The 21,772-nt window shown below is 47.4% G+C and overlaps 3 protein-coding genes and 1 non-coding gene across 6 annotated transcripts; 3 read left to right on the top strand and 1 right to left on the bottom strand.

Moving 5' to 3' along the window:
• LOC8085417 (thioredoxin-like fold domain-containing protein MRL7 homolog, chloroplastic) lies at positions 2,786-7,568 on the top strand. Of its 3 annotated transcripts, none has more exons than XM_021457201.1 (5): positions 2,786-3,554; positions 3,851-3,899; positions 4,018-4,129; positions 6,824-6,991; positions 7,098-7,568. In XM_021457201.1, the coding sequence occupies exons 1-4, from the start codon at positions 2,872-2,874 to the stop codon at positions 6,922-6,924; spliced, it is 945 nt and encodes a 314-aa protein (XP_021312876.1). In that variant the 5' UTR covers positions 2,786-2,871; the 3' UTR covers positions 6,925-6,991; positions 7,098-7,568. The 3 variants fall into 3 exon arrangements, with proteins under 3 accessions (XP_021312876.1, XP_021312875.1, XP_002456577.1); XM_002456532.2 differs by having other exon boundaries at positions 2,787-3,554; positions 3,851-3,935; XM_021457200.1 differs by lacking the exons at positions 6,824-6,991; positions 7,098-7,568 and adding an exon at positions 5,795-6,736 and having other exon boundaries at positions 3,851-3,935.
• LOC8057743 (receptor-interacting serine/threonine-protein kinase 4) lies at positions 7,728-10,019 on the bottom strand. The gene is made up of 2 exons (XM_002458660.2): positions 8,784-10,019; positions 7,728-8,406 (listed from the first exon to the last, which is right to left on the bottom strand). The coding sequence occupies exons 1-2, from the start codon at positions 9,537-9,539 to the stop codon at positions 7,942-7,944; spliced, it is 1,221 nt and encodes a 406-aa protein (XP_002458705.1). The 5' UTR covers positions 9,540-10,019; the 3' UTR covers positions 7,728-7,941.
• On the top strand, positions 10,485-10,556 carry TRNAG-UCC. Its single transcript has one exon. It is a non-coding gene; the product is annotated as a tRNA-Gly (tRNA).
• LOC8085418 lies at positions 15,456-16,965 on the top strand. The gene has a single exon (XM_002456533.2). The coding sequence runs from the start codon at positions 15,626-15,628 to the stop codon at positions 16,625-16,627; it is 1,002 nt and encodes a 333-aa protein (XP_002456578.2). The 5' UTR covers positions 15,456-15,625; the 3' UTR covers positions 16,628-16,965.

Here is a 21,772-nt window from a genome sequence, read left to right on the forward strand (position 1 = left end):
CAATTCACCACTACAAACATGCACACAAGTAGCCCCTACAATTAAATATGTAGACACTACTACTATATAAATGATTTTAGAGACATCTTGTTTTTTTCTCAGATATGGTTGTCATTTAGGCTGCCCCTAGAGAAAGATTGATTTATTTTTCTTTATTTTTCTATATAAACTCTTAACCATATATAGCATGATATGGTTAAGAGTTTTGCGCTACTGTAAAGTTATATGAATTGCCATTTCAAATTAGAGAACACTGAAACTTATACCCCTGTTTTAAAATTATGTGCAATTTCTTGGACTCAGTTATCCTCAATCTAGGCTTTTGCTAGGTTACTTAAAAATGGAACTGTATATCTAAAAGTGTTTTATGCAAATTTCCAGTTCTAGACATAGTAACTCTCGTACTCCATATTCGTTATGCATCTTGAAAGGCACTTGCTGAATTCTGAACTGTGAAGGGCCATCTGTTGACAAGTCAGATTAATCCCTGTCTCTAGACTCCTTCAGTACGGAGCTCCTTTGATTAGGGGGCAGACAGACAGGCGCGCAGCTGTGGGCACACGGTGCATCAGAGCTTGACCTAGTGCCGGGCGAGGGCGACGCCAATCCAGCTGCCTACCCCAGCCTGAGATCGGAGTTCCTGTCACCGGCTGACCATGACCTGACGCCCGCCTCGGCGAGCCCAAGTGCGTTGCTCTGACACGCTGCGCATGTTCATCGACATGGCCTTTGACGCCTCGAGCTAATGATGTGAGGTAGACACAAATCTTGACTCAAAAAGAACCATGAATTGAGTTTTTCATGTACTACTAGGCATTGTGTTGATAGCCAGTGGCAACTTGACAGACATCTAAACTTTAGCTCCTACTGCTAATCCTGAAAGGAAGTACTATGTTCAGTCAAACAATATGACTGCTTACTGTGAAGCCGTCCGAGCTTTAACTTTCTATATGGTACTAGCATAATACATTGATCTGTCCTAACAATTAGCCTCGACTCTACTCTGCATCTTTGACATCCTGCTAATCCCTCCTACTCCTTTCCGCATCCAATTCATCTAAGTGAGCTGCTGCTGCTGCTTCCGCATCTTCTTCTTGCCTTTGGGGTTCCAAATCACCTAGCTGAAGTACTAGAGGAGCCTCAAAGGATCTTCCTTTTCACCAACATCTCATCTCGTTTCCTTTTGTAAAATGAATGGCGAGACAGAGTTTTCACACAAACCATTGATACCTAATTAAGAAATTACATCTAGTCAAAATTTGAGTCTGAATCTAACAAAACCAATGCGTAGAGAAAAAAAGGGCAAAAGATTGGAGATTGAAGAAATGACGTGAAGCTACTGCTCTCGGCAGTGCTCCTGCAGTCCACTGCACAGCGTGGGCTATTGGGCATCCTTTGCATGGGCTGAAAAGTACATGCGAATTTCGTTTTGGGCAAGGGGGAGCCCAGTTTTGCCACCGCTGGACTCCGCCCCTGTTGACAGCAAAATAGGGTCGAAACACATTTAAACTGGAATAATTAAAATTTGAAATAAATTAGACTTAAATTGGTGGATTTGGGCAAGGCTGATTTTGAAACCGGCCCTTTAAGCTGGTTTTGAAATCGGCATGAGCCGGTTTTAGTTGTCTGAGTCAGTTTTAAATCTAATTGATGGAAACTTGTTCGATTTCATGAATAACTTACAAATTTTTTGTGGAATGGGGTTTTCTACACTCGCTCTACATGTACCAGAGGATCACAATAGATCGAGGTAATCACACATAATCGATAAAAAACAATTTACAATCCTCTTCTCACTTCTCATGCCTCAAACGTTTTCCAACCCTATGATGTCCAACGCATCTCTTGATGAGATTTGACAATGTTCTAAGTTGCCTTACTGCATTGTTGGTCCTACGGTATCTCCACTATACATCTTCACGATAGATCTCCCCGAGAGTTGTTCATGGGTCTTTTGGACGAAGAGCGAGTGTCAAAACTAAATAGTTGACTTTGTTGGTCGGCCTCACTGTCTGGGCCTCTTTCCACTTTGTGTCTTGGTCTTTTTGAGCCCCTGGGGATCTAGTATTTGTTGATAAGTGCATAATTTATGTCAACACACTACAATGTAGGCAAAGGGGACATGATAAAGTTTGTGAAACTCCCTCTATCGGTGTGCACACATAGATTGCTCAAAAGCATAAAATGTGTGAGCCCATAGTATTCCGGACCAGGTTCAGGCCAAGAAAAAATTTTCTAGGCAATGAGATTTGTGTCCAGGCTCTGTCCAGTAAGGTTTGTGGGCGAGTCAAAATCCGTCAGGCTCCAATTTGCTCAGGTATAGCCCGAGAACCATGGTATGTGACAAGTGATGGTTAGTGGCTTCTTACGATGGATGTATCTTACGCATAAACAGCCCATGTATTTTGCTATGTGGCGATAGCAGCATCTCTAAAGTAGTTTTCTTAAATTCATTGTCTAAATCTTTATTGAGAGAGCTATTGTAATAAAAATCGCTGCATCACCGTTCGATAACTCAACTTCTATATCTTATTTGGAATCTAGATAGAAAACACAGTTCTCTATTTTTTAGAGAACGAGAAATCGAGAATAGTGGATGATATAATATATAAAGATCTACTTGAAAGAACTAAAATATTTTTTTATATCAATACGAAAAACTCCATTTGCTCTAATTTTGGAGGTTCCTCACATTCGTCATGCGTGCAGCGTGCTGCGTGCAGGTGCACGAGGCTACAAGCGCTAGCACCGTTGGATTTGAGAAGATCACGAAACCAACGGCGGAGGAGAAACCATCATTCGGATAGCACGAGCGCACCCGCCGGCCGGCGAAACCCCGCCGCATACTCGCGCCCGTTCTCGCCGCGCACAATGCTTCGTCTCCCCACCCTCACCGCCCTTAAACCCTCAACCCCCAGCGCCAGCTGGAACCCTGTCGGCTGCAGCCATGGCCGCCGCCGCAAGCTCATCTTCGCCTCATCCGCTCCTCCGCCGTCTTCTTCGTCTTCACGGCCTCCGAAGCCGACCTCGAATCCCGAACCACCAAAGCCCACACATGAGGCCCGCAGCCGGAACCCGGATGACTCCACCGAGGCGGGGTTCCCCAGGACTAAACCCCGGAAGCCGCGCCGTGGCCGCCGCAGCGAAGCGGTGGCCGTGGAGGACTTCGTCCGCGGCCGCCTCGAGCAGGTCTTCGCCTCCATCCGGGAGCGCAACCCCGACGTCCTCGAGGGCAAAGGCGACATCCTGAAGCCAAAGGCCGAGGAGGAGCAAGTACCAGACGAGGAGGAGGGAGAGGGAGAGGGAGAACAGAAGCCTGTGGTGGAAGAAGAGGACCCGAGCTGGCCGCTGGATGCTGATGTCGGGTGGGGGATCCGGGCGTCAGAGTACTTCGACAAGCACTCGATCAGAAATGTCACGGTGGACGGGGTGGAGATCGATTGGGAAGGGGAGGTCGACGAGGGGTGGGTCAAGGAAATCAATTGCTTGGAGTGGGAGAGCTTCGCATTCCACCCCAGCCCCTTAGTCGTCCTAGTCTTCGAGCGCTACAACAGGTAAAAATCATCCATCCCTATCTAATTTTGATTCGTAAACTGTTGGCATTATGTTTGGAGTGCGGCTTGTGCTATTCAACCACCATTTAAGCTTGCATTTGTTAATCCGGATGTCTGTGAAGTCTGAATCAAACAAGCCTAGAAAATTCAGAACTGTCCTGTTACTGACAAATAAACGGCAAAACAGGCTTCACTTTCTGGAATTCCTCACAATCTTTAGGGTGAAATTTATTAGTTTATTTGCAGGAGGCTTTGATTGTTTAGTATTGAACCCTGCATGATGCTGTGGTTTGCAGGGCTGCTGACAATTGGAAGTTTCTTCAAGAATTGGAAAAGGCTGCTAAGGTATACTGGAATGCTAAAGATCGCTTACCTCCTCGGGTAAGTTTGAATAGCATCTTTGATTATTTGGCCGGGTTACTCTGGTCTTTGTTCAGGTCCTAAGTTTTGATTTGTTTAACAGACAGTCAAAGTTGATATAAATATTGAGAGAGATTTGGCATATGCACTTCAAGTAAGAGAATGTCCACAATTATTGTTCCTTAGGGGAAACAAGATCTTATACAGAGAAAAAGGTACGTCAAACTAATACCCTAACCTAGCCACCCCTTATATTTTTAATAGTTTGAATTGTCCTCGTGAGAATTCTGTAAAGTTTTACTGAGGATTACCTTTCTTCTTATGGGAAATTAATTGGGAAACAAAATAGAGAGGTAGAGGTGAGACAGACTTAGCATCTGTGACATTTGGGAGGAAGAGAAAACTCCGGTTAGAAGTTTGGAGAGAAAAGGAGATCTGTCACTTGATCCTCTTCACAATAGAGCAAAGGACACATTTCCAGCCCAATTTATACGCCCATGTGGCTCATACGGGTGAGCTCCTGAACAGGGTTTCCGTTGGAATTCCTCCATTTTCTTCTACCTCCAAAGGTCTCATCTCCTGCAGAAAGGTCCATCCAGTTCTGTTCCAGCCCCAGCGTCACTGCACCAGCGACATCAGCCTGCAGTGCTGATCAGGGGAGCACCTCTTTGTTTAAAAGGCAAAATAATAGAGGAAATTCCTACTGTTGTAAAAAAACATATAAACATAAAAATAGAGGTGAAAAATTGTTACACAATTGAAGAAGAGAAAATGATCTATACAGGAAACATAGGACTGAAACAACTACAACCTACAGAAAGAGAGGAAATTCAAGAACAAAAGGACAATTCTAAAGGCCCTTGAATCCTGTGTAACGGCAGTGAAAGTTCAGGCGTGTTTGGTTCTGCTTTCTGTGCCCAGGCAGGTTTGCCTGTCAGGCAACAATCCTAGGCCGTTGGATTTGGGTATGTTTGCTTTGTGGACTCCCAGGCAGGACGTGCCCGAAATCGGACGGTTGGGGACAACTCTCATGCCAGGAAGACTTGCCTGGGATGCAAGCAAACACGCCCGGTTGCCTGGTGGCCAGGATCACTGCCTGGCAGGCTGCCTGCCAGGTCATGAACCAAACAGACCCGGGTGTCTTGCAGCCTTGAAGAATGAGACTTCGCTGAAAAATGAGAGTTCTTTTGCTTCCAATCCAAATGATCCATCCTGCTATGCAAAAGACTTCTATGAAGAAAGTTGCTTGAAACTCATGCTTGGTTTTCTGCGCCATGTTAGGGAGCACCTCTTAACATATTCACTCTCTAGCAGCACTACTTGTGTGTCCTGATTGGCTGGTTGCTCTACCAGTACAGTGTTGTGGACAAATGTTAGTGAATTTGATTTGGCTGGATTGGTTTGCATTGATTTCAATCCAGTTGGCTTGTGGACCGCTTTCTTTGTTGGTGTGACCAGTCCTGATTACTCTTCTCTGAGATGTGTGGACTTGGCTGGCACGTGCGTCCTATCTCCCGGTCCTCAACCTTGTCGGATGTCTTGTTACAGATTGTAGGAAAATGGTGTCCTATCTCCGGGAATAGATGTTGGGAACTTACTGCATCCATTGGGATGCATTTGTTGAGACAGCAAGTTCTCACTTAACAACTTTTTGTGCCATTGCACTGTCAGCTAAACACCATTCTGCCTTATTTAATTACTGCTACTGTTCTGATTTACCAATAATATGCATTATATACTAATTGGTGTCCACTAGTTCCTAGTGCAACATCATCGATAAGCAAAAAGGATGGAGTTTAGTCTCACAGTCAAAGTCAGCAGATGGTGAAGCATGATTATCACTGTGCCAGAGAACAGTTACACTCCCATTGTTGCTGCAGGATCCCGGTATTTTATCTTGGAGATACAACACCACTCTTCTGCCCTGTGGCAGGCTGCCAGACAAGCTTGATACCTAGGAGATGTAACACAACACCACCATGGATACACAACGACCAGCTATTGCGTACACCTTAAGAGGAGCAGTGATCAATTCAATCTGTGCAAGGTCACACTGATGCACAAAACAGTCAGTGATCGAAATGATGACAAGTTTAGAACCAACACACAGGACCAATCCAACCCAATTGAAATCCACCAAACACCAGTCCTTGACATTGAACAGATGCAGGCCAATGGCTCTGCATGGGCTGCAACACCAGTGCTTGGAAGGATGCTGTTGGGCTTCTGGCCCATCCTGCTGGAGCAGCACTCATCTGGAATTCTGGATGAAGGTTACTTGGCAGACACCTTGAGATACAGAGAAGAGTTGAGGAACTCAGATGGGGATGGTTTTCGTATGTTCTTGATCAGGCAGAGGAGCTTTTCACATAGCGGGCGTGACAGGCATGGATGGAGTCCTTTCCTCTCTAACTCCCTCCACGTCATCTCCAGCGCTATTCTCTGGGTCCGTTTGGTAGGGATCCAGTTTCTTGAAAAACAGTTTTTTTTTTGTTACAAATTATCCACGAAATGTTTCTTTGGTAGGGTTTTTGTTTCTTGGATAATCGTTTGGCTAACTGGTTCTTGGAGTAATTTATCCTGTACTTGCAATGTAAAAAGGAGAAACATTTCAGCCTATTTCTGTTTTGAAACGCCTAGATTTGGATCCTTTGGCAGGGTTTTTTGTGGTTTCTACCAGCCAAACAGGCCCTTCCTCACCAGTGTCAAGATGACAAGGAGACCCCTCCTGTATTTCTCTATTTTGTTCTCAATTTGTTTTCCATGAAAAGTCCTCAAAAACAGGAAACTTTAATAAATTTCACAAGGAAAATTTGAATAAATTGCCACCATTTGTGATCCTTGAAGTTTCAGTTGCCAAGAGTTCTACTAATAAGTCACAACGTGATTGTCTTTCACATATTCAACAGAGATAAGGACTGCAGATGAGCTGGTTCAAATGATTGCCCATTTCTACTACAATGCAAGGAGGCCATCTTGCGTTAATCCTGAAGCCGTTGCTTCTTTCTAGTTCTTGTATAAAATTGTTGACATAGTGTCTTTATCCTCAACCGGTGGATTGGTGCTTGTTTTTACTGGTAAGCATTTAATCCGAAAGTTTACTCTATCGCCAATTGTAAACAGCAATAGTACCGGTTATTCTTATTCATCTACTTAGCATCTGAGTCTATCTATCTGATGCAGGAAGAAGAAGCTCCTTTATTCGATCATTTTCCAGGACATGGTGCTCGTAATAGTGTGGAATTGATATACCTAAAAGAAAACCAAGAAAAAAAAACATCTCAATGCTGGTAGGGAAGGTCTGAACTAAATCATGTATCATTCTGATATAGTATAGTCTAACAAAATATAACTTTCAGTTGTCATTGATGTTCTGGATAGTACAGGGAGAGTGCTTAATTCATTTTCTCCGTAGCTACATTAGATGATTACAAAGTTGACTGCAAACTTTGGTATGGGGCAAAACTTGGGTAGTTCGGTTCCCTCTTATAGCTGAGAGCATACAAGTTGGCTGCAAACTGTGATATGGAGCAAAACTTACTTCGGTTCTCTCTTATAGTGAGAGCAAAATATTGGCGGACCATGAACGCTTGGTATTTTAACTCTTCTCCCGTGCTAGAAACTGGAATCGTATTCGCATGAAGAACTGATTAATCTGTGTACTACTGTTGATCTGATTTTTGCAATTTTAGGGTGTTTATTTAGTTTGCTGTTCCAAGTTTTGCCAAATGCTACTTTTGTTTATATTTTCTAAGCTGAATAATATGATGAGTGAGGAACAGTAAATGTTTTCTTGCATAGTAATACACAACATAAACAATAACATCAACATGTAAAGCGCTGCAATTGCATGCTTTTTTTCCCCACCAGCACACTGCGTATAGCACGCAAAGGCAGCCAATCGACCGTCCCCTTAAATAAGGAGCTGTTCTCTCCCAAGAAAGCAGAACTATTTTTAGACTATACAGTACAGTGCAGTTTCGTGTCCGTCCAACACTCCCAACTCTTCTGAAACCGGCAAACCAAATCAGGCGCACGATATGGACGACGAAGACGACGATGCGACGCACAACGCCGGTGCGGCAGCCACCTCAGCGCCTCTAGCGCACAGAAGCTGAGCGACGGCCTCGTACCCCATGGCCTCCGCCATCTGGAGCGGCGTGGCGCCGCGCCTTGTCCTGGCGTTGACGTCGGCGCCCATGTCGAGCAGCACCTCGACGGCCTCGGCGTGGCCGCCCTCGACGGCGAGGTGCAGCGGCCTGTGCCCTTCCACGTCCTCGCACTCGACGTCCATGCAGCCCGACCCGGCGAGCAGCGCGATCGCGTCGCAGTGGCCCTTGATCGCCGCCAGGTGGAGCGCCGTGAGGCCGTACTGGTCGCGCCCGCAGACGGCCGCGCGCTTGCTGAGCAGGGACTCGAGGCTCCCGAGGTCGCCTCGCCTCGCCGCCGTCATCACCAGCTCCCACCGTTCCAGGACGTCCACCACTTCTTGCTGCATGCACCACTCAGCAAAAACAACACCGCCGTTACACACACCAAATGGACGAGGAATAACCTTGCATTAATTAGCTAATACTATCGCCCGTACGTCCTGCTCTCGGCCCGTTCCTATCATGATTCACGAGCACACCTACGCGGCTCACGTAAAGCCAAGTTGCGTTGCGTGCGGACTGAGGCTGGTCCATGGCGTGATTCCTTGTGTCTCTTCTCGTGTTTCTGTTCGTTAGTGACAGGTTAGTATATGCGGTTTTAACGCAAGGGTTGTCCGGCTAATTAATAAAGAAGCAGCATCCGAATTCGTTGCGCGAGTGAGTGTTGGTACAGGACAGTAACAAGGACAAGCAGGTAGATTCGAAGTGGATCGCTTACGTATCCCTTCTCGCGCGCGACGTCCAGCGGAGTCCTCCCGCGCGCGTCGACCGCCGACGTGTCGGCGCCCATGTCCACCAGCACGGCCACCGCCTCGGCCTCGCCGGCCGCGGCCGCCGCGTGCAGGACCGTCCTCCCTTCGCGGTCACGCGCGGCCAGCGCGTCAGGCCCCAGCCGCCTCACCTCCCCGCAGTCCCCCCTGGCGGCCGCCGCATGCAGCGGCGCCCACTGCTCGGCGGCGTCGGCGGCCTGCAGGTGGTCCAGGAACGGCAGCAGGTGCGGCTGCCTGCGCAGGATGAGGCGCACGGCCGCGGCGTCCCCGGCGTCGGCGGCGAGGCGGAGCAGGTACGGCCCGCCGAAGAAGACGCGGAGGCGGACGGCGCTGACGTCGTCGTCGTCGCTGCCCACGGCGGAGTCGAGGCGCGCGGCGGAGAGCGAGGAGAGGACGAGGAAGCGGTCGGCGCGGGAGCGCGGGAAGGACGGCGGCGGGTGCGCCTGAGGGCGGAGCACGACGCGGAGCGACGCCGTGGAGAGCGGCGGCACGGCGCCGCGCGGCGGGCTGACGAGGAACTTGAGCGGGGAGGAGGTCTGCACCTTGAAGGCGACGGGGAGGGACGGGTGCAGCGAGCGGAGGCGGAGGTCGGCGCGGCACTTGGCGTTGGGCTTGAAGTCGATCACCACCTCGTCCTCCTCCACCTCCAGGAGACGACGCTCGGGAGCTGGCGCGGAGGAGGCTGCTGCTTCCGCCGCGGCCATTTCTTGGAACGAAGGGGAGAGGGGAGCTCGCTGCACCTGCACGAGAGAGACTATAGTATGGAAGCAGTGGCCGGGGCAGTGGAACGATGCAGCATGGGTTACCTAGGGCGACGCTTTTCTTGTCACGCTGGCTGGCTGTGTTGGATGGGCAAGGAAGGAATGTTGATCTTCTGTGCCACTGCGATGGCGTGAGCATTGAGCAGACCACATCATACGCCCATGCACGCCCCCGGTAGGTAGCTTCGATGACTACAGGTCCGCACATAAGTCCGTGCGGATTCCATGGATGGCTGGATCCGTTGTGGCCCTCGATTGCATGATAAACAAGGGGACCATTGGGGAATGATGGAGCAGAGCTACGCCTACGATCGAGGTCGAGCAGCAGGCCCCCGGCCGCCCCGGTACGAGCGCGTACAGTACACGTCGCGTTCGGAAGACGGCTGGCGACTGCCGAGTCACGCTCACGCACGCCGGGTGAAGAAGCAGCCAGCGCCCAGCGCGCGCACTACAGTGCCCTCGTGAAAGGCCTCCAGGGGTCCAGGCCCCCACAGGCCATGCATCTTCCTCGCGGCTCACGCGATCTCGCTCGGCCGGCCTGTGTCGCCGCCGCGGCTGGGCAGGGCAGCCATGTGCCGACGCCCTCCCCCTCAAATTGGCGTTTGTCGCGCACGAATCGGCACAAAAGCGGGGCTTGGCCGCGTCCGCGGCCTCTCTGCCCGCAGGCCCCGGTCGGAACTCGGGAGTGGGGAAAAAAAAACCTCTCCTGCGTCTCCTGCCGCTACGCAACAACTCTGACCCCTCGTTTTTATGCATCGTACGTCATGTGGAAGCGGTAGCACAAACTCGCAAATGCTTGGCTAACTGAAACGTATACTGCAGTTTCGTGTTGTACTGAAACATGTTCCTTCTTTGAATAAAATGTACTCGCTGTTAATACTCAACGCAGCGTTTGTAGTCCAACGGTTAGGATAATTGCCTTCCAAGCAATAGACCCGGGTTCGACTCCCGGCAAACGCAGAGTTTTAATTTTATTTTTGCTTAGCTAATTTACAAAATAAAAGATAAAAGATGTGAAGAGCTATATATCCACCCGTTTTCATTTCGATTTAGATTAGATGCGTTCGGTGATGTGTAGATAAATTAGACAAATATATCACTGGTTCAATGATAAACCCAAAGTTTTACTAGTTTCTTTACTGTTCTGTCGCATCGGGTTTAGACTTCAGACGGTCAGGTAGGTATCGATGTTGTGGTTGTGGCATATATGATTGGATTTTCAGGCCCAGTTTAGTTTGGGCCGATGCATCCAGTTCCCCCAAATGGGGCGATGACCTTGTGGTCCGACGAACCCAAACTTCGGTAAATTGAACGGAGCTGTCTGCCCCTTGCTACAAGCTGTCACATTCCCATTCTTCCTTCAAAATGATCAAGGGCTCATTCGTTTGAAGTTTGGATCTAACAAATGAGACGCCAACTAACGCGTCAGGACCTCAGGATTCAACGTCCTTCCCCCTCCATATAATTCACCTTCTTCGTCTTTAATTAATGTTGTTTAGATCTACTAATACTAATATTTAGTGTTTAAAATTAGTGCTAGTGGATCTAACAGACTTATTACAACTACGGCTTTGTTTAGTTCATCCTGAAAACCAAAAAGTTTTCAAGATTCCCCGTCACATCGAATCTTGTGGCACATGCATTAAATATTAAATATAGACGAAAATAAAAACCAATTACACAGTTTAGCTGTAAATCACGAAACAAATCTTTTGATCCTAGTTAGTCCATGATTGAATAATATTTGTCACAAACAAACGAAAGTGCTACAGTACCGAAAACTTTTCACTTTTCGGAACTAAACAAGGCCTACCTCTTAGCTAGAGCTCTGCTTACTAGTTTCGTTAGCAGGTTTAGAGTTTCATAGATGCTAATTGGTAGTACCAATATATAGTGGATCAAACCGGTTCTAAAATAAACATGTTACGACACAACAAAAACTCGAGTAAAAAAACCCCCAAAGGGCCTGTAGCCTAGTAATTACTAGTATCTATAGTGACTTGATCAATCTCATTTCAATGATTTGTCAGTCTAGCTTTTAAAGACACTCACAGGATTAGAGTTTACGTGCTTTGTGCTTTCAGTGAAAGATAACATTTTCATCAATAATAAGATGTCTATGATAATTTTATCAATTTTATCTTAAAGACTTACCAATCAATTCAGTATTTGTCAATCGTGTCGTCAATTTTCTTAGTGCTGAGCGCTCATTGACTGATCGAACCGACCAGTAATGGTCTGCTTGCTCCGCGCGCAATTAGGTCATCCCAAAAAAGTCGGTGGTGGCGGCAGCCGTGCAGGACGTCAGGACATGCACATGGTCGCGCCAGGTTTTGGTTGGACGGAGGAGGGCAGTCGCCACCAAATAATTTCACGGCGAAGGTGTGCCGCGTGTGCGTGTATGCAAAGGTGAGGTGAGGTTCAAGACTCCAGACTCCTTTGCAGCGTGCAGCCTTTCCACTTTCGGGGCACCCACCGTCACGTGGGCGGAGCATGCCGCATTGACATGCTGCTCGATGCTCATGGTGGCGGACCGGCAGCAGGACCAGCAATAGCCCCGGCTAGCGTTTAACACTAGCAGAGTGCGTGCTGTCTTCGCTGCTAGTATTTCTGAGCAGTCGGTGGTCACTGGTCAATGCAAGTAGCTCCTGGGATCGAGCACTAAGCGCGGCTTCCAACCTCCTAATTAAACACCTGTCCGGAGGTAAAAATCAGCAAAGATTTGTTTGCGTGCGCCAAGATAGACTGTTGCCCCTTGGAAGTTGGAACCAGGAGATCGAAACTGGCGGGTGGCGTCCTTGCTGTTGGTTGCCATCACCCTCCTCTCCGTTCGTCACCCGTTGCTTGGAAGCATTGCCGTCCAGTCCAGACCTCCAACGTGTAGCGTACAGTGGCAGTTCGGTAGTCGCCAGCTGACAGCCGTTGCATTGCAGAGGCGGTTCAGGGGAGCTGTGCGATCCAGACAAACAGGCAAGCAGCGAATTCGATCTGGAAAACTGCCTCACAGTGCTGTGCACCAGCCAGGCCTGCTGCGTCGTTGATTGTCCTATTGCACGTACAGTACGCGGTGGCGGAGACACGCAATAATTTCACTGTGCTGCGCCAACCAGCGGCGGAGACACTGGGAAAGCCAACATGTCATGAGTTACACTCTACGTATTTCATCATTGTATACAAGAACTACTAATAATGATGGAGCTGACAAGATCACTTAAAACACTCATCACTGGTAACAACCTTAGTTTTGTGATTAGGTTTTCATCCACACACACACAGGCTTTAATGCCAATCACACAGATAAGGTGACCCACGAGGACCGGGACAGTGTGGTGGGGTTTGCACTGAAATATTGAATGGACGGAGGGAGGACGAAGCTAAGCTCACATGTTTGCCATTAAGAAACAGCAGGGTACACTCATCAGTGACTCTACGGTATTGTATAGAACAAGAGAGAGAAGACACGCACACGCTGGGCCATGCTTTCTGCGAATCAGCACCGACCACCGCGTCCAACGGCTGAGGGCGCCCGGCGGACCCCTCCTCCCCCGCTCTTCCGTATTCACCTTGCGAGCATTCCATTTCCCTGGACTGGAATTAGCACATGCTATGGCCTCTAAAATCAAAAAACTTTTTAAAATTTTTCGTCACATTAAATCTTACGGCATATATATAGAACACTAAATATAGATAAACAAATATTCAATTACACAGTTTGACTGTAATTTGCGACATAAAATCTTTTGAGTCTAGTTACTCAATGGTTAGACAATAATTATCAAATACAAACAAAGTGTTATGGTGTGAAAATCTAGAATCATTTTGAATTTAAACAAGGCCTATGTTAGGGTGACACTGTGACAAGGGTCCATCATCTTTTAGTGACGATGTTTGACAAATATTCAGACATCACAGTATGATGGTTAGTTTTTTTTAAGATAATGGATATAAGATCCGGCCTCTACATAAGGATGTACACAGCCCAGTATGATGGTTAGTTGACGCAACTCTATTGTTTATATTGTTTTGTGCATCATCGATCAACTCTTTTCGTGTAAATTCTCTGCAAATCTCGGCCGATGTGTACAAAGTTTATTTATAAAAGCACCTGGTTTTCCATCCTATACCAAGTTACGCAGTCCATGCGATGATTAATGAAGCAACACTTTTTTTAAACATACTTGATGATTTATGTAGTTTTATTAGACGACTCATGTTTCTTGCTCAAGTAAAGAATTCAAGATTAAAGGGAAAGAGTAGCAGCCAAATTAATTCATATAGGAGCAAAAAAAATTCCAAGAATTTACCTCAGTAGTACCTCTGTCCTAGAATCGATACGTGCAATACAACTCTAGTTTTGGTCCAAGTCAAACTATTTAAATTTTATCTAATTTTATAGAAAATAATAACAACATTTATAACCATATAAAGAAATATACTACAAAAATATATCTCATGGTAATCAACCTAATTATATATATTTACTTAAAGCAAATATTAGTATCTCTTACATGAATTTGGTCAAATTTAAAGAAAGTTTAACTTAACACTATGCTAAAAATGTATATTCTAGGATGGAGGAGGTAATTTATTAGGCTCCAAGCTAGCTTCAGGCTATGCCAGCTTTGGGTTGGTCCTTATCTTTCACCGGACACCAGGGGGAAGATCCTATTGGTTCTATATTTCAATTAAATTAAAAGGTTTATAACAATAGAAAAAATAAGAAATACAATTATACAAGTGAATCTAGCCACTCCAAAATTTGAGAAGGTATTTTTATTTGTTATCATAAATAACCAATGCAAATACATGAATAAAGAAACCCTTGAAAGCTTGTACTGAACAACCTTGGGGATGGAATATGACCATTTCAAATTCACCAAATATTGCAACTAACGATAACAGTATGTTCGAGCCATTAGTAATAATAGTTAGCACCTGGGTTTGGTAGGTGAAGATCTTAACACACCAAATTCTTTTGCGGGTGGAGGGAGTATTAGCTAAGGGGGCTGCTAATGAACAGTTTTAGCTAGTGGAGGGGTGTTAATAGTCCACCTGCAACCAACTATCCAACCACTGTGAATCCAAACAACTCTTACTAATAGTTCAATTAGTTAGCTAATAGAAAAATAAATCTAGCTAATAAAAAGATGGCTAATAGAGAACCACTTAGGTTATAGCTAGTTAGGTGAGTTATTGGTTATTATTAATGTAAATGTCCCTATTAGCTGCTATTAGCTAGTTAGAGACAACTAATGGATTACTGCTTTGGTTAGTTGTTGGTTTTTTATTAGTTCAGCAATAAGCTGGCTTGTTGGATCTGCTACAATTTTTATTAGCAACTTAGGCCTTGTTTAGTTTTCCACCCAAAAACTATTCACCCATCCCATCGATTCTTTCGGCACATGCATAAAGCATTAAATGTAGAGGGAAAAAACTAATTGTACAATTTGGTTGTAAATCAAGAGACGAATCTTTTAAACCTAATTAGTTCATAATTAGTCATAATTGCTACAATAACCAATATGTGCTAATAACGAATTAATTCATCTCGCATTTTCCCGGCGAGCCATATAATTTGGTTTTTGATTAGTCTACGTAATCTTTAAATGTGTGCTAGCATATTCGATGTGACATAAAAAAATTTTCTTTTCGCGAACTAAACAAGGCCTTAACAGTGTTAGTTGATCCAAATATGCTTGAACTATTTACACTAATAGGTCTAACACAAAGTGTGACATCTATAAACAAAAAGTCACAGAACCTGAAAGGTTAGTCCGGTCCTTGATGTCCTTTACCATGGTACTCTACTCTTGCCAAACTTAAAGGAGAAAATATATTTCTTTATACAATGTTGCATACAGTATACCTTAAGGATCCTCTAGCTCTAGGCCAAGCAATTCAACAGGCCTAAGCAAAAGTCAACTCGAAGCGAGGGTACCCGATGCGTCATGTATACTTAGGCGAAGAATTATCCTTAACGGCTTAACCTGCTAGGATATGTAAAATCTTTCAAGTTCCTTTCCAAGTGAATGGCAAATAAAAAAAATACAGGGGCTAAAAAGGGAGAATGCTCTCCCCCTTCAAATTCCAAACCTAACCTGATCCGAGCGCAAAACAGAGCGTGCCAAAAAAAACTCGAGGGCCACAGAACAGCAACCCGCCCGCAAAAACGAACAAATCCCCGCCTCTCCCCCTCGTCCCCATCTCCGGCCTCCGCTCGCCCATCTCCTCCCATGTGGTTGCCCTGGGTGAAGACGCGCCCTTCATCCGCCTCCCCCTCCTCCGCCACCTCCACCTCTTCCTCCTCCACCGCGCTCATCGCCGCCGCCTCACCGCGCCTGTCCTTCTCCTCGCCCTCACTCAAGGACCTCCAGGCGCTGCTCCTGTCCGACGCCGCCACGCCCTCCCCGCCGCCCGCCGCGCCCTGCTCCCCGTCCTCCTCCGTCCGCGTCTTCCACCGGGTCCGCGTCGCCGCCTCGGCCCTCCGCGCGCTCCGCACCCTCCAGGCGCCGCCGTCCGCCGCCGACGGCGGCGGCGGCGGCGGCGCCTCCGAGGCCGACCGCCGCGTAGTGCTCTACTTCACCTCGCTCCACGTGGTCCGCAGCACGTACGAGGACTGCCGCGCCGTGCGCGCCATCCTGCGCGGGCTCCGCGTCGCCGTCGACGAGCGCGACCTCGCCATGGACCCGCGCTACCTCCAGGAGCTGGCGGCGCTGCTCCCGCGCCTCGCGTCCCCGCGGCGCGTCACGCTGCCCCAGGTCTTCGTCGGGGGCCGCCACCTCGGCGGCGCCGACGAGGTCCGGCGCCTCCACGAGGCCGGCGAGCTCCGCCGCGTCGTGGCCGGCGCCGTCGCCGCCTCCTCCCTCGCCGTCTGCGGCCGGTGCGGCGGCGAGCGGTACGTGCTCTGCGGCAGCTGCAATGGCAGCCACAAGCGGTACAGCGTCAAGGGCGGCGGCGGCTTCCGCACCTGCGCCGGCTGTAACGAGAACGGCCTCGTCCGATGCCCCGACTGCTCGCCGCCGGACGTCTGACGGCCCAGATCCAAGAGGTCACGACCTGATAACCTTATTAGATGCTTTCCAAACTTGAGATAAGAAACGAACCGTGTGTGTAGTTGTTAATCTTAATTGGTAGCTAGGGTTAATTTGTCGCTAAATATGAATGTGGCCATTTGCAGTTTTTCTAGCATTTGCTAATCAACGCCTCCAACGGTGGCTGTTGCAGTAGGATTTAGAACAGCTGTTTGTTCCTTACATCTTTGCCTTTTTCGTTCCTAAGCTACTCCGTACGCTGGAGGCAGATCTGAAGTGTGTTTGATAAAATAACTTTTTTGGGTAAAAGGATGCGACTAGCCTAAGTTGAGATTTAATTGAAGTGTATGTATCGGTCCCGTAGTTGCGTGCAATTTTAAACAAGCTAATTGCATAGTATCTTTGGCCGTGTTTAGTTCCTCAACGAAAAAATTTAGCATAGCACTTTCGTTTGTTTGTGGTAATTATTATCCAACCATAGACTAAGGCCAGTCTCAATGCATAGTTTCATGACACAATTGACAAGAAATAAACTAGGTAACCGAGCCACAGGAGTTTCATGGTGATAAAACTCCTCTCTCATCTCATGAAACTCCTTCATTTAATGACCATGCCAAGTCAGCAATTTTGCTTACGTGGCACTCTATTTAATGTGCATGACACTCTTATGAAACATGCATTGAGACTGGCCTAAGGGCACTCACAATGCAAGACTCTATCACAGAGTCCAAGACAATTAATTACATATTATTTATGGTATGTTGCTGATGTGGCAACATATTTATTGAAGAAAGAGATAGAAAAAATAAGACTCCAAGTCTTATTTAGACTCCAAGTCTACATCGTTTGAGGTAATAAATAACTTTAGACTCTATGGTAGAGTCTGCAGTGTGAGTGCCCTAATTAGACTCAAAAGATTGTCTCGTCAATTTTGACTAAACTGTACAATTAGTTTTTATTTTTGTCTATATTTAATACTCCATACATACGTCTAAAAATTTGATGCGACGAGAAATCTTGAAAAATTTTGGGTGGAAGTAAACAGGGCAAAAATTGACCGTTAGGATTGTAGTATGCGTGCATTTGTGTGAAATTGGAATGGTTGGTGACCTGCTGTGATGTTGCCTGGTTAAGAGTGCTGCCAAAGTTTAAGAAAGCTGCCGCTAGGTGTTCGCCAAACGCCCATCGCGCAACGGCGAATAGGCGAGGCAAGAAATTCTTCGTTTCCCCTGGCCGTTTGAATGCGATACGGAATACAGTGGGCAAAGTTGCCGTTGAAGGTTTGAAGGTCAGTATGGATAGTACACTCTCGCTCTGCACATAATGGCAATGGCGCCTCTTCTTTTTTCCCGAGCGGCAGATTTCAGGTTGGTTGGAGCTCCCCCGGAAAGCTCCAAACCGGAGATTGGACCGATGCTTTGTACTGTAGTAGCATAATTCTTCTACTGTTACCCCTGCTCTACGCTTCCATGCTCTGACTACTCAAAAAAAAAAAAATCAAAATGACAGTGACTGTTTTCTTTGTCGAGTTTAAGGCCGAAATGGCTGTTTGGTGTCACATAAGTTTACAGTCGTCCACGTAAACCTAAACTTTAGTTGAAGTGTTGAACTAATGACTACTACTAGTTCAGTTCATCTACGTCCGACGGGTGCGAGCTATGATGACGACGATAACGAGAAGGCAGGGCAGACTGTTCATGTAGCGTACGGCACTTTGCCACTTGGTTGTCGGCAGGCGCTACGTGTGCGCCACGGGAGGAGGCCAAGCCGGGGAGCAACGCGCGGCGACACCCTGCCGCGGTCGCCACTCGGCACTCCCAGAGAGTCCTCTCAGTCCCAGTACCCAACGGCGCTAGCGAGCAGAAAAAGGGTCGCTAGCACGTTGCGGATGGAACCTTGCGGTTTGGCTTGAGACGCGAGCTGCGGGGAGGTTGCGCCGCGACCGCGAGGGCGCAAGACACACGTGGTGGGACTCGGCGATCTCTCGCGACGAGGGATCCGCTGCTCCGGTGCCCCCACAAGGCCCGCCCAAGTCCAGTCTCCACCTGTAGAAGGGGTAGCGTTGCCGCGGGCCTGCAGCACCCGGCTGCATCGTAGTAGTCGCGTAAGAGCGTGATGATTGGTTGGGTCACCAGGAGAGCTTGGCTCGTTCCTACGGACCACGCTGAGTTGAGACATGCCTGATGCACGGAACACGTTTTTATCTGTTTGATTGATGATTGACTCAATGAGTAGATATATACTAGACTAACACATCAGTTGTCCGTTCGCTGGCTCGCATTTGTGCTCACTCTCAGCTGAGCCACAGGTGTGCGCCCGGGGAGTCGGCTCCGAAGAAACGAAAACGAGATTAACCCGTCTCGGTGGGGTTGTTTGCATGTCACGACTCACGAGCTAAGGTTCTGGCGCTCGCCGAGCCATCCAATCGCGGATGCACGGATGCACCCATGACTCATGGCTGCTCGGAAGCAGGTAACCAAACGCGCCCTAGCCCCCTTTGTCAGTGCTTGGGTCCAGCCGTTCAGCATATCTAACCAACTTGAACCAGCAGCAGTTTGTAGTCGAGACAAAATGACACAGCAGGTTGTCGTGGTGCAGGAGAAACGGCACAGTGGCGCTTATGTGCCTCACATCTTGGGCCCGAGTTTAAGGCTACGTACAACCTCCAGCAAAACTTTATAATAGCACATACTTACTTGATCGGAATAGATCCATGGATACAACATCAGTAGCTGAAAACTTACAAGAGCACGTACGTACTGACTTTGGATCTCGGAATGAATCCATGAACACTAGCAGCATCGATGATAGCTGAACAAGGAAGAAGCATCTATTGGTACGTTACCGTACCGTACGTGCCTGTGGCCGACACGTACGTACGTCGACGCACAGATCGATCGGATCAGGCGGCGGCACGTCGTCGCGGCGTCGTGACGGCCGGCGAGGCAACCAGGACGCCATGCATGCGACGCAGCTTTTCCCCCGTCTATTGGCAGTCCGCCAACAGGCACTGGCAATACGGCCTCCATGACCATTGCCAGGAGCATCGGCCGTCCACGTGGCCGTGATCCAGGCAGGTCTCCTTGCAGTCACTGCTTACGCAGATAGGGTGGTGGTCGTCGTCCTTCCAGCATTTCTCGTCGTAGCCCGCAGTCGACATCGACACCGCCGCGCCTGCATGCATGCGAGGGAAACGACAGCACGAAAATTACCACATGAAAAACCGAGCTCGCTCTCGCTCGCCATGGCGACAGGGAGCTAGCTAGCAATGGAAGAGCCAGGGATGGACGACAGCGACGCTCACTGGAGGCAACGATGAGCAGCACAAGAAGGGCACGGCACACCGCGGGCTTCCTCCGATAATCCATGGCCGTAAGAACAAACAAGCTAGTGTGGACAACGGGACGACGGGTCCAAGGAACACCAGCGGCCTCGTAACAATAATGCTCTCTGTTTCTAGGAGCATTTTGTTGGTGTGGACTTGTAAGGTAGTAGCGCTCCAAAAATGGCAGAGGTCGTGAGGTCTAGAGAGAATGTAGGCGCTGAAAGAAACCAAAGGTCAAGCGGGTAAACCGGCCACAACCCTACGGTAGTCATTTCCTAGTTTAATTGTTTCAACAATGGCAGTCGGCCGCTAGATTTTCAAGCACAGAATCGGTTCTCAGGTCCACGAGCGCCCTGAGCTGGACATGGCCAAAACAAGAGTGCACAATGGCACAAGTCCGAATCAGAAGGTTCCGTCTTCAATCAAGAAACAAGAAAAAAAACTGCTATCCACATGTTTTTAAGGATTATTAAGTCCACATTTTGATCCTCAACTTTTCGTCTCTTTGGTCCATCTAATTTTCACTCTACTTACAGAATCATGTGAAAATAGCACCCTATCTTTTCCAATCGTTCAGCATTAGGACCTGGGCTCCGCAACAGTTATTTCGTCTGACATGAAGTGGGGTTTGGACCATGTCATGTTTGCGTTGACTCTACGTCAAACGTGCGCTTAGATCAAAACACACTGCCTCCTCTCTTTCTCGTCACTTTCCCCTCCCACAGTGGTGTAACCAGGGGAGCTAGCAGGGGCCAAGGCCCCCCTATGGTCTACAACTTTTGTATATACTTCTACTTTAGCCATTAGTATAAGTAGTTATTTTAAAGAAAATAAGTTATTGAAGGTCATATTTTCATATATTTTCTTTGTCTTGCCCTCCTCCCTCCCTTAATTTGTTTCTCTGGCTCCGTCTCTTCCTCCCACCATTGTGTACCCTAATTGTCACCACATCCTACCTCACCTACTCCATTTGTATCTGCTCCCTCCACCGCAAGTTGCTCTCTGCAAGCGGTCGAATCTTGTTCTCTTTCACCACCGCAGCAAGCTCCCATGCATGGCTTGAAATTGAAAGTGGATAATTGAAATGTGAAGGGTGAAGCAGATCAAGTATACATGTATGTTTTCCCTCTCCTTGTGCTTCTATTGGTACGATTGTAGCCGTTTGCATCCTCAGAGACCAAACTTTAGATTATGTTGTTGCTCGATTTCACTGTGTTTTTCGATATGACAAGCAACTTCATTACTTCAGATATCTCTTTCTGCTCACGCATTGCAATGAGACACACATCATGTTCTGTGGCCCTAAAGCTCACAATTACCTAGCTATCTTGTTAGATTTAATTAAGCTTGACCTAACCTTATTTTAATTTAATCCTAATAAGGTCCATAACAAATGCTGATTACAATAAAGGATTAATCATATATGAAAAAATGATCAAGCTTAAATAAGTGGCTATTGTATATATTTGTTGTGAGGTTATTAAAAAATGTGGAAGTCTAGCTACACGTGTGCGTGCCAAGTCGTGCATTGGCTCGAGTTTGGTCGACTAGGCAACCACACAAGCAGTGCGATGCAAATGAAGATTTTGCAACTCCAAACTAAATGAGAAATGATGAATCAAGGTCAACCAGACCATCACATGAGTGTTGTGGTGATAGTGAAAGTTTTGCAATTCTAAACTAAATGAGAAATGTCGAACCAAGGGACGGAAGAAAAGGGATGGAGGCGAAGGACAACCATGAAAGGGAGAAAGATCAAAGTGAGTGGCAAAATAAGAGAGGTGGAAGTGAGGTTTAATGGACTGAGTGACAAAAGAAGA

The sequence above is a fragment of the Sorghum bicolor genome, chromosome 3 (genome assembly GCF_000003195.3).
Source record: "Sorghum bicolor cultivar BTx623 chromosome 3, Sorghum_bicolor_NCBIv3, whole genome shotgun sequence".
NCBI lineage: Eukaryota > Viridiplantae > Streptophyta > Magnoliopsida > Poales > Poaceae > Sorghum > Sorghum bicolor.

Excerpts from the sequence above, each read along its gene's own strand:
- LOC8085418 (XM_002456533.2), top strand. The coding sequence starts at position 15,626 with ATGGCAAATAAAAAAAATACAGGGGCTAAAAAGGGAGAATGCTCTCCC.
- LOC8085417 (XM_002456532.2), top strand. The coding sequence starts at position 2,872 with ATGCTTCGTCTCCCCACCCTCACCGCCCTTAAACCCTCAACCCCCAGC. Across the intron at positions 3,555-3,850 it reads GTCTTCGAGCGCTACAACAG|GGCTGCTGACAATTGGAAGT; the intron begins GTAAAAATCATC and ends TGTGGTTTGCAG. Across the intron at positions 3,936-4,017 it reads AAGATCGCTTACCTCCTCGG|ACAGTCAAAGTTGATATAAA; the intron begins GTAAGTTTGAAT and ends TTTGTTTAACAG.
- LOC8057743 (XM_002458660.2), bottom strand. The coding sequence starts at position 9,539 with ATGGCCGCGGCGGAAGCAGCAGCCTCCTCCGCGCCAGCTCCCGAGCGT. Across the intron at positions 8,407-8,783 it reads TCGCGCGCGAGAAGGGATAC|CAAGAAGTGGTGGACGTCCT; the intron begins GTAAGCGATCCA and ends TGGTGCATGCAG.